This window comes from Dipodomys ordii, unplaced genomic scaffold (assembly GCF_000151885.1).
Source record: "Dipodomys ordii isolate 6190 unplaced genomic scaffold, Dord_2.0 Scaffold52, whole genome shotgun sequence".
In the NCBI taxonomy this organism is placed as follows: Eukaryota; Metazoa; Chordata; class Mammalia; order Rodentia; family Heteromyidae; genus Dipodomys; species Dipodomys ordii.
Genome location: NW_012267268.1, coordinates 4,952,860 through 4,964,186, shown reverse-complemented (window position 1 = coordinate 4,964,186; position 11,327 = coordinate 4,952,860). Strand labels below are relative to the sequence as shown.

The 11,327-nt window shown below is 41.3% G+C and overlaps 1 protein-coding gene across 2 annotated transcripts in view; it reads left to right on the top strand.

The window, feature by feature from the left end:
* Positions 1-11,327, top strand: part of Sctr (secretin receptor) — a 70,438-nt gene that overhangs the window by 12,280 nt on the left and 46,831 nt on the right. For both annotated transcript variants that reach the window (XM_013020739.1, XM_013020740.1), the window contains exon 2: positions 7,516-7,633. In XM_013020739.1, coding sequence (XP_012876193.1) covers positions 7,516-7,633 — 118 coding nt within the window. The remainder of the gene's footprint in view (positions 1-7,515; positions 7,634-11,327) is intronic.

The following is an 11,327-nucleotide window of genomic DNA, read 5'->3' as shown; positions in this document are numbered from 1 at the left end:
TTGTTGTGTTTCTGGGTCTCTATTAAGAAATTTTGGCCTGTGCCAAGGAGACCTAGGGTTTCTCCTATTCCATCCTGTAATGTTTTCAGAGTGTCTACTTTGACTCTGAGGTCTTTGATCCATTTGGAGTTGATTCTGGTGCAGGGTGATATATAAGGATCTAGCTTTAGTTTTCTAAAAAGTAGTTAACCAATTTTGCCATGTGCATACTTTCTTAGAGAGTTGCTAGAGAATTCTGGGTTTCTGTAAAGCCAGAGTGCAAACCAAGTAAAAGGACATGGAATGTAGAAAACAGGACTCCAGGTGGGAGATGAGGGTAGAGGGCACCCAGAACTAACCAGCTGAGAGAGTGCAGGTTGAGCAGGGAGAAGGAAGACCCTGGGGAAAAGGTTCCCAGAAGAAAAGAAAATAGGACTTAGAGTGTTGTGTCAGTGCTGGGAATATTTGAAAAATCAGCCACAGGTATTCAGAAACGAATCAAATAAAATAGCATGCAGGAAAAACAAAACGTACAAGACATAGTCATTTTATGTGACGTGATTCAGCAGCCAACAACATTGCATAGTCAAAAGAAGCCATTCTAAATACTGAACATTTGTTTCACTAAAAATTGAATGAAGAAAAGTGCATATAATCTATAAGGATACTTTAAAACATCTAAATCTTTATCTTCCACAATAGAAAGGTTTAGGAAACCTTCAATTAACCAAGAAAGTTCAATCTGAAGCCTAATTTTGAAATGTGAAGATTAAAAAAAGAAAAAAGATAACTAAAAGGAGCTGGAAATGATTGCCTTTAGAGAGCTGGTACAGCTCTTTGGCACTTGTACAAATAAATGGAAACAATGTACTAACACAAGTTCAGAGTGTGTGTGTGTATGTGAGAGAGAGACAGAGAGACAGAGAGAGACACAGAGAGAGATCTTGACACTGGTGGCTCACACCTGTATCCCTTGCTACCCAGGAGGATGAGATCTGAGGATCAGGTTTGAAGCAAGCCTGGGCAAAAAAGTCTGTGGCACTTTTATCTTCAATTAACAACAACAACAAAAGCCCAAAATGGAGCTCTTAGCTCCAATTAACCAGAAAATAAGTCACACGTGGAAGAATGTCAGCCTTGAGTGAAAAAGCCAAGAGAGACTTGAAGGCTTTGAGTTTAAAGCATAGTACAATAAACAAACAAACAAACAAACAATAAAATAATTGAAACTTTTAAATGAACTGCTCTTATTTTAGAGAAATATTTTATATAAAGTTATTGATTCTTCTATTTATTTTTTCTCCACTGAATTTTGAGTTGTTATCCTTAATACTTTTAGTGAGTATATAAAATGTGTGCATAAATGAGTATGTGTGTATCCACATGTATTGACCTCTCCTCCCCTTCTCTAGGTTAATTTAGATAACCTATTTTACATCTTCCCAACAAGGTATCTTTCAGGTACGTTGTTCCTCTGAGCAGCATGCTGTATCTAGCCACTCCCAACCATCCCAAGGGACATCTTTCTCCGCTGATCATCCCTTGGGAACCTCAGGCCCCGTCTTTCAGCAGAATACCATTGTATGGTGGTGGTGGACCCATGTAAAGAAAGTAATGACCTTGCTTTAGTACATTTCAATGGAAGGGTACAGCTAAGAGAACTATTGAATGACCTACTGTACACACCAGACTGGCCAATGTAAAATAACAAACACAACAGAAAAATAACAAATGTAGTTAAGAACAGGGAGAAATTGGAACCCTACTATGAAATGGTGTAACTGATGTTGAAAGTGCTTTGGGGATTCCAAAAAATTAAATAAGGCATTACTCTATAATCCAGCAGTTCTACTTCTGGCCTTAGACAGATAGTTCTCCTGTTAGGGTGGCTAGATTTTTGATGTCTGGCTTTACATAGGTGTGAAAGTGGTAGCAAACATTGGGATTCAAATCTAGATCTTTTCCCAGGCTTGCTTAGGTAGTACTATCCTTTCTGGTGACACTGGGCTGTGGCAATGAGTTGTAGCTCCCAGTTGTCATCAGAACAAACAGCTAATATTCTAGTGTGCATTGTGTAGCTGAGCCGGGGTGCTCAGTAGGTTGAATGCATTACTGTAGTTTGAATTCTAGTCATTTCATTTACAAAAAGTTTATAAGAGAATGCAAGTTGAGAAGCATCTGAATGTCCCTGTATTTATTTGGGTGTTTGAGTTCTTTCGTACGCATTATGTAAGTTTTAACACATAAATCTGTACATTTGCTAGATTTCTACCTAAAAAGTAAATGATTCTAAGTATAGTCTAGTTTGGATCTGGAATGTTTCCTAGAATCTCATGTGTTACAAGGCTTAGTCTCCAACTTAGTGCTATTGTGAGGTGGCAAAGCTTTAAGTAGTCCAAGAGGGAGGTCTTCTGGTCACTAGGGGTGACCAGAAGATTTCATATCTTCCTCCTCTCTTCAATCCTTGTCATGAAGTGAATGGGTTGCTCCATGATGTGCTCCTGCCATGAAGTGTTGCCACCAACCCAAAGCAATAAATGTCCAATCATTCGTGATCAAAAACAGCCAGGACCATAAACCAAAACCAACCCTTTCTCTTTATATGTTGATTTTTCTCAGGTATTTGCTGCAGTGACACAAAGTGGGCTAAAACAAAGAAGCTTTGTAGTGATAATTTGGTGTCTATGCACTCACTTGTATACGCTAAATAAGCTTGCAATCTAAGACCTTAGCTGAACATTTTTCTGTGTCCTAGGAGATTTTTTTTTTGTTGATTCCAATGGTTGCTACATAGGTAATTATGTAGAAATTGGTGCTCCATCTTTATAATCTCTATGCCTTTATTTATTTTTCTTGTTTTATTGTGCTGGCTAGAACTTCTGGTACTATAATGAAAATTGTGAAAGCACACATCTTTACTTTCATGCCAACCTAAAGTTGGTCAACATAAGGCCTAGCAAATTTTTGAAAATGTTCTTTATCAATTTGAGAAAAGTTCCCCTCTATTTCTATTTGTCTGAATGTTTGGGGTTTTTTTCCCACAAGAAGGTATTGAACTTTGTTGAATGGGTAAACAATTTTTCTATATAATGTGACTTTTCTTCTTTGCCTGCTAATATGGTGGCTTATGTTGATTGATTCTCATACTGAATTTGTGCTTTGATTAGAAACTTGTTGCTTAATTCTAAATGTTTGGAGACTGTACTGTTTTCTTTCTGTTATTGATTCTTAGTTTGATTACATTGTGCTCAGTAAACACATCCTATATGATTTTAGCTCTTTTAAATTGGTCATGATTCATCTTATGGCATAAAATATATTCTTTTTGGTAGATATTCCACATGCACATGATAAAAACGTGTATTCTCCTGTTCTTGGATGAATTATTCTGTAAATGTTGAGTGTATTGTGTTGGTTGATGGTATTTTTCTATACTCTTGCTGATTTTCTGCATAGTAGTTCTATCATTTGTTAAGAAAGCAGTGAAGAAACAAAGGTTGTGTATTTGTCTCTATATCAGTTTTTGCTTCCCATATTGTGAAGCTTTGTTTTTAGTGCATGTACATTTAAGATTGCTATGTGTTTCTTATTGTCTATTTAAATTATGCAATGTCCTTTTCTATGTCTAGTTATTGTTTTGGCTGTATACCCTTATTTTATATTAATATAGTCACACTTGATTTCTTTGGTCAACATCTGGATTACTTATCTTTTTTAAGGCTTTTAGCTGCTTATGTATAATTTTAGTTAAATATTTTGCCATTTAAGTTTCATGTAGACACCCATAGTTTGTGTTTTAAACTATTATGAACCATATCTCTTTTACTTGATATATTTTGACCATTTATACTTAGTGTTATTGTTGATGTACAATGGCTTAATTCTGATATTTTGTGTTTCATGTTTGTTTTCTGAGCTTTTAATTTCTTTAGATTTAATCTTTTTGGTGATTTTTCAGCTTGTTGAACCTAAATATATGTGTCTTTCTAGATTTGGGATTTTTTAGCCATTTCTTAGAACATGTTTTTAGCAGCACCATCTTTCTCTTCTGAAATTCTTAAGGGGTAAATATTAGATTTTTATATATCTCCCACAAGTTCCTAAAAAAATCTTTTATTTTTATTATTTATTATTTTTTATTGTGAAGATACCATATAGAGGGAAAATCTTTTATTTTTTATATTAAGTTTTTTCCCTCTGTTGTTCAGATTGAATAATTTCTACTATTCTGCCTTCTGTCCCACTAATTCTTACTCTGTCTCCCATCTACTCCCATTCTGTTGTTAAACCTATATACTGAGCTTTTAATTTTGATTATTGTCCTTTTCCATTTTAAAATATAATTTTAATTGTTGTCATTTTCAATTTGATTCTTCTCTAACTTTACTCACTGATTCTGCTGAAATCTCTCTTTCTCCTTCCTTCCTTCATTCCTTCCTCCTTTCCTTCCTTCCTTCCTTCTTTCCTTCCTTCCTTTCTTCCTTTTTTCTTCTCTCCATCCTTCCCTCCTTCCTTTACCCTTACTTCTTTTTTCTTTTTATTTCTTTTTGAGACATTGGGGTTTGAACTCAGGGCTTCATGCTTGCTTGGCTTGCTTACTTGACTAGCAATCTACTACTTGAGCCATACTTCCAGCTTTTTGCTAGATGTTTCATAGAAGCACTTTCGTGGCTTCTTTTCTTTCTCAGGCTGGCTTCAAGCCACAATCCTTCTGATTTCAGCCTTTGAGTATCTATGATTATGGGCATGAACCGTCAGCACTGGGATCTTTCTTGTATTTCTACACATCTGAAGTCCTGCTAGCTCTCAGTAGGATAAATGTTACATTTTGAGATTGGTTTTTATTTTAAACTCTTGTTTAATTTTTTGACAGGTGGAGGGGTGGGTGGGTGCTGTGTATTTACTGTGAGGTAGAAATAGAAGTTTAGCTTCTTATTCTGAGTCATCTGACACCTGCAAGGGTGCTGGTAGTTACAGGTGGTGGGGGAGGGGGAGAGTGCCAACATGGTCTCCATCGACACTGCAAGGTTCATGGCCACAAGAAAGTCCTAGATCTTTATGAGGCCTCCTCTGACGCCATCCTCAGGGCTGAGGAGCACATCATTGCTTCTGTTGGGGCAGAAAATCATCTCCACTGACACCACAAGCTGGGGCCTTCATGACCACAGAACAGGATGAAAGTTCCAGCTGCCCATTTAACCTCTCTAACTCTGCCCTGGCCAGTGTTTGTAGGCCCCATGAAACATACACATTACCCCCAACATCACCAAGGCTCAAGTTCCATGTTATAGCTGGTGAAAAGGTTGGGAGGCATGGCTCAGGTGGTAGAGTGCCAGCCAATCTGTCAAAGCCTCAGAGATCCAGTTCAAGTCCTGCTTTTGGGGGAAAAAGGGCTGTTCTGGATTCCCTCTTGGCCGTTTTTGGGGAGGAAGGATATTTGGCTGGAGTAAGAAGATTGTATGGAAAAGTCTTCTGTCTTGGCAAGAGCTCTGTCTTGTCTGTGGCTAGTGAGAGCAGGCTTTGGTTGGGGCTTTTTTGGTTTGTACCTGGTGGTTGTTCCTTAGGGTTGGCTTCTTCAGCTCCAGTGCTATGACATACAAGGCAGAAGTCACTAGATTATCAGTCCCCAGCCCTGAGGATTCTAGCTCACCTGCCTTCTCAGCTCCACCTTTCCAATCTTCTTATTGTTTTTTGTAATAGCTAGGATTGTGTTTGTGTTTATTTCAAATAATAAAATATATATCTGACCCATTTTCTTGACATAGAAGCCTATCTTTATTCCTCCTGTTAAATACAAACTTAGCCAGGCGCGGGTTGGTGGCTCACACCTGTAATCCTAGCTACTCAGGAGGCTGAGATCTGAGGACCACAGTTCAAGGCCAGCCAGGGCAGCAAAGTCCATGAGATTCTTATCTTCAATAAGCTACTCAGAAAAAGACTGATGCTGTGATAGAGTGTTAGAGTGCTAGTCTTGAACAAAAGAAACTCAGGGGGCTGGGAAGGTGGCTCAGTGGTAGAGCGCTTGCCTTGCATGCCTGAGGCCCTGGGTTTGATTCCTCAGCACCACATAAGCAAAAAGAAAAAAGCCGGAAGTGGCACTGTGGCTCAAGTGGTAGAGCACTAGCCTTGAGCTGAAGAGCTGAGGGACACAACTGGACCAAAAATAAAAGAAACTCAGGGACAGTACCCCAGCCCTGAGTTCAAACCCAGGACCAGCAATAATCAATCAATCAATCAATCAAGAAAGTTGCTCTTAAAATCCTTCTCCACATATCAGATGGATTTCAGGAGTAGAGTTAGTTGGCCAAATAATACAAACATTTCCTAATTTTCCTGAGATAGGGTGCTTATATGCATTAAAAAGATTGTATCTAACTGGGCATCTATAGTCCTGAATACTCAAGATGCTGAGATCTTAGGATCATGGTTCAAAACCAGCCTAGATAGACCACTCATGATTCTGAGCATGCTACCCTGGTTACATTCCCATCACCATAAAACTCGGTTTTCTTCTCTGCATATATAAGAACATTGTATGAACTCAAGACTCAAAGAATTCACACACAGTTTAAGACCAAAGGAGCCTATTCTAAGACACAATGCCTTTGTGTCTCTGATCACATATTATCTATCCAAATAAACACCAGAAAATGGAAACAAGAGGTTTTTTTTCCCTTTGTTGTTTTTGTTTTCTTTGTGTCTTGTTTGTTTGTTCAGTCTGTCTTTGGGATGATAAGGGGGACACAGAAATGGAGGGACAAAGGGTGAAAAAGAATGAAGCAGTGATAGTCACTAGTCACTATGTGAAACTAGATGAACTATACAACTCGTATGTCAGGATGGGAGGGGAAAACTGGGAAAGTAAGGGAAGGGGTAGCATTGTCCAAAAAGAAATGTATGCTTTACCTGACTTATGTAACTGTAACTCCTTTATAATAACAATACGAAATTAAAAACAAAAAAGTACTGTATGAACTAACGTATTCAGAAGGGCTCCATAATATTAAAATTACATACTCATATCTGTAGCAAGAGTGGGAATCCATTCCTTTGTCCATTCAGTTGCTCATTCATTTATTCATCTATTTATTCTCTGGCACCAATGAAGTAGGAGAGCTGTGCAGTGAGTGTAACTTGGGAAGAGCGAGGATGCTAGGATGTGAGCCAGCCCCTCTTCTCACCCCGTCCCCTTCATCCTTGTGGTCCCATTGTCTGGGCTTTCTTCAGGGGAACACCAGTGGCTGAGTGTGGGGTCCAATGAACTTGCCTGACTCAAAAACAAGCTTTCAAAAACTAAGATGGCTGCGCAGCTGGACTGCAATAAAATACGTCTTATAAACTCATAATAAGGTGCCCGAGAAACAAACTACTTTTTGAACTTGAGACTCTTGATAAACCCAAGAGCAAGCTTTATAGTGGACAGACTACAGGTCATGCTCCCAAGCTCCTTGGATTCTGCCTTCCTCATGTTTGAATCCCCGTGAGCGAATCTGATTGATGTGTGGCAATGGTGACACCCTTGGCTTGGGCTTTCAGGTTGGAGCCCTGCCCCGCCTGTGTGATGTGCTACGTGTGATGCAGGAGGAGCAGACCCAGTGCCTGCAGGAGCTCTCCAGAGACAGAGAGGATGCGAGCATGGAGCTGCCAGTGCCAGGTATGAGGCCCACCTCAACGCAGGTGCATTCTGCAAGTGGATCGTGTCCAGTGCCATGGGCTGAGGGAGCATGAATTCAAGGCCAGGGTGGGTTGGAGATTGGGAGAAAATCCAGTACTGCTCACTCAATCACCTGGGGCCATAAATGGTCTATACAGAGGAAGGAGCTAGCATCTCCACTCCTGTCTTGGACCTGTGTAGAGAGCCAGACCATTCCTCTCCCTTTCTCTCCTCCCTTTCTCTCCTTTCCCCTTCTCTCTCCCTCTCTTCTTTCCCCTCTTTTCTCACCTTTCCTCTCTCTTTCTCCCTTCTCCCTTTCCATCCGCTCTTCTCTTTTATGTCAGTACTCAGACTTGAATTCAGGGCTTGGGTTCTATCCTTTAGCTTTTGCTAGTGCCCTACCACTTGAGCCACAGCTCCATTTCTGGCTTTGTGCTGTTTAATTGGAGGTAAGAATCTCATGGACTTTCCTGCCCAGGCTGGCTTCAAACTGTGATCCTCAGATCTTAGTCTCCACAGTAGTTGGGATTATAGGTGTGAGTCACTGGTACCTAGCTAGCCAGTGTTTTCTTACCACCAGCTTCTTCATGTGCAAAAGGTGAGAGTTTGTAGAAACTGTGAGGTCATATGCCTCACATGCATGCTTTGCCTTCATGATTTAGATGAGGGTGGGAAGAGGACTCAGTGTGGGGCTTGGAAAACTTGAGGTCTCATACTTGCTGAATGACTGCAAGCAGCTGATTTAACCATCCCTCTCCTAATCTATAGAATGGATGAGAATTCTAACAATAGATGAGATAAAGTATGTAAAAGCCAGGTACCAGTGGCTCATGCCTGTCATCACAACTCTGCTGGAGGCTGAGATCATGAAAACTGATTCCAAGCCAGTGTGAGCAAAAACAGATTTCAAGACCCACCTCAACATAAAAGCCTGGATTTGGCGATGCTCTCTTGTGGTTCAAGCTATTTATTGAAGAGGCTGAGGTAGAAGGGTCATGAGTTCAAGTCCAGGAGGAAAGTTAGTGAGGCACTATATCAAAAACAAATTAAGAACGAAAGTATTGGGGACATAGCTAAAGCAGTAGGGCACTTTCTTAGCAAGTGGAAAGTCTTGGGTTCAATCCCTAGCACCCCCACCCCTCAAAAAAGCAAGAAGGATAAAATCATTCCCTTTCTTAAGTTCTCCTCCTTGCCATTCTCAGCTAAGAGTATAGAATTAAGAAACTCCACAAGAATTCCAACATTGGTATCCAAAAGTTCACAGCAGGCAAGTTATCTCAGGTAAGAGGTGGGAACAATCTAAAACGTCCATGAAGGATGATGGACACATTGAATGGGATCATTACACACAATGGCTTGTGATTCAACCTTAAAAAGAGATGAAATACTAATGCACACGACAACATAGGTAAACCTTGGTGCCAAGTGAAACAAGCCAGACACGAAAGGCCACCACATGTTGATTCTACTTCAGTGCAATGCCCAGATTAGGTAAATCCACTAGCACAGGAATTGGATTTGTAGTTGACTGGGATTGTCTGGGGTCAGTGGGGGAGAGACTGCAAGATGCATCCAGGGCTTCCTTTTGGGGTGTGAAAATATCTCAAAATGTGATGGAGGTGATTGCTGTATAGCATTAGATTATGCATGAGCCAAATGCCACTGAATTGTACGTGTTACATGGTTCATGGTTGACTTTAAAATATATGATTTGACTTCAACTTAAAAAGACAAAGGGATGTAAAGGGACAAATAAAGAAGCCCAGTCTTGGGGCTGGGAAGTTGGCTCAGTGGTAGAGCGCTTGCCTTGCATGCATGAGGCCCTGCGTTCGATTCCTCAGCACCATATAAGCAAAAAGAAAAAAGCCGGAAGTGGCACTGTGGCTCAAGCAGTAGAGTGCTAGCCTTGAGCTGAAGAGCTGAGGGACAGCGCCCAAGCCCAGAGTTCAAGCCCCACAACCGGACCCAAAAAAAAAAAAAAAAGAAACCCAGTCTTTTAGATGGCTTTGTGATCTTCAACAAATCGCTAATGTCTCTATTGCTAAGGCCTCTATCCCTGTGTCTATTTTTAGAGATGACTATGGAATTAAAAGCATTCATTCAGATAACACTGATTTCATGTTTGCTGGTATCAGGTGAAGATGTTAGAGGACAGAACATGAAGCAAGCGAGCCAGCCCAGACCCCACCCATCGCTTAGGAATGCTTGGGAGCAGATCCTTCACCAAATAGGGGTTTCTTGGTTGTGTGCTGCAAAAAAAAAAGCCCAGAGCTGGTGCAAAGTTCCAAGCTGTCAGATATTTCAGATTTCCCTGCCCTTTAATTTCATGTGTGGCTTTTGACTTCTTGGTGATACAATGGCTGCTGCACCTCCAGGGAGGAGAGGAGAGTCTCTGTGCATCAAGAAGGATGATAAGGCATCCTGAGGGACCAAGCTTTCCTGCAAGTCCAGGAGGCTTCTGGTTCTACCTCCCCTCCGGACCATCCTGTCTACAATGGAGGCTGGAAGGTGAAATTATTTGTGTAGGGGAGGAAGGAAGGGGATTCCTAGGGGTTGAATTCAGGGCCTAAGTAAGCACTGTCCCTGAGCTTTTTTGCTCAAGGCTGATGCTCTACTACTTGAGCCACATCTCCACTTGCAGCTTTTTAAAAATGAAGATAGGAGCCTCATGGACTTTCTTGCTGGAGCTGACTTCACACCATGATCCTCAGATCTCAGTCTTCTGAGTAGTTAGGATTAAAGGCTTGAGCTGTGGGCTTCCAGCTGAAGGTGGGATTTTTAGCTATGCATGTGGTTGCCTTATCACAGCCAGCTCCGGGAGAAGGAAGAGAAGGCTAGACCATAAGGAGGATGCCTTAGCTCTTCTGACTGTGGGCAGGAGAGAGACATGCCTCAGTTAATTATGAGTCCATGCAAAATGACAGTGAGATAAATAAAGAGTGTGTGTTCTGCCTGAGACTGGGGGAGAAGGTGGTGTTTGAACCCAGATCTGAGCGGCCCTGGTTGCTACCAGGAACAGATGTGAGGCAGCCATAAGGCCACAGCACACAGGATCTCCTGGGTCACTTGGAGGATTTTTATCTTAAAAGGGAGATAGAGAGCCCTGGAGAGCCTCTGAGTCTAGTGCTGTGATTGTCTGCGTGAGGGAAAGATTGCCCTCACCACAGTGAGGACCCCTGATTGGAGGACAAGAAGAAGTTCGGGGACCCACTGGGAGCAAGCCATCTGGGCAAGGATGCTATCACTGGGACTAGCTAGGGTATCTTTTTGTGGGTCCCCAGAAACAGGTAATCATCAGGAGTATAATAACTGAGACTGAGAACCAGATACTGGTGGTACAGGCCTGTAATCCTGGCTACTCAGAACACTTAAGATTGAGGATCACAGCTCAAAGCCAAGCCAGGCAGGTAAGTTCTTGAGACTTTTATTTGCAATCAACCAGCAAAAAAAAAGCTGAAAGTGGGGCTGTGGCTCAAGGGATAAAGCACAATCTTGAATTTTAAAAAAAGCCAAGAGAGAGCTCAAGGCCCTGTGTTCAAGCCTCAGTACCTGTACAAACAACAACAAACAAAAATAACAACAACAAACAACAATAACAACAACAGGGCTGGGAAGGTGGCTCAGTGGTAGAGCGCTTGCCTTGCATGCCTGAGGCCCTGGGTTCGATTCCTCAGCACCACATAAGAAAAAAGCC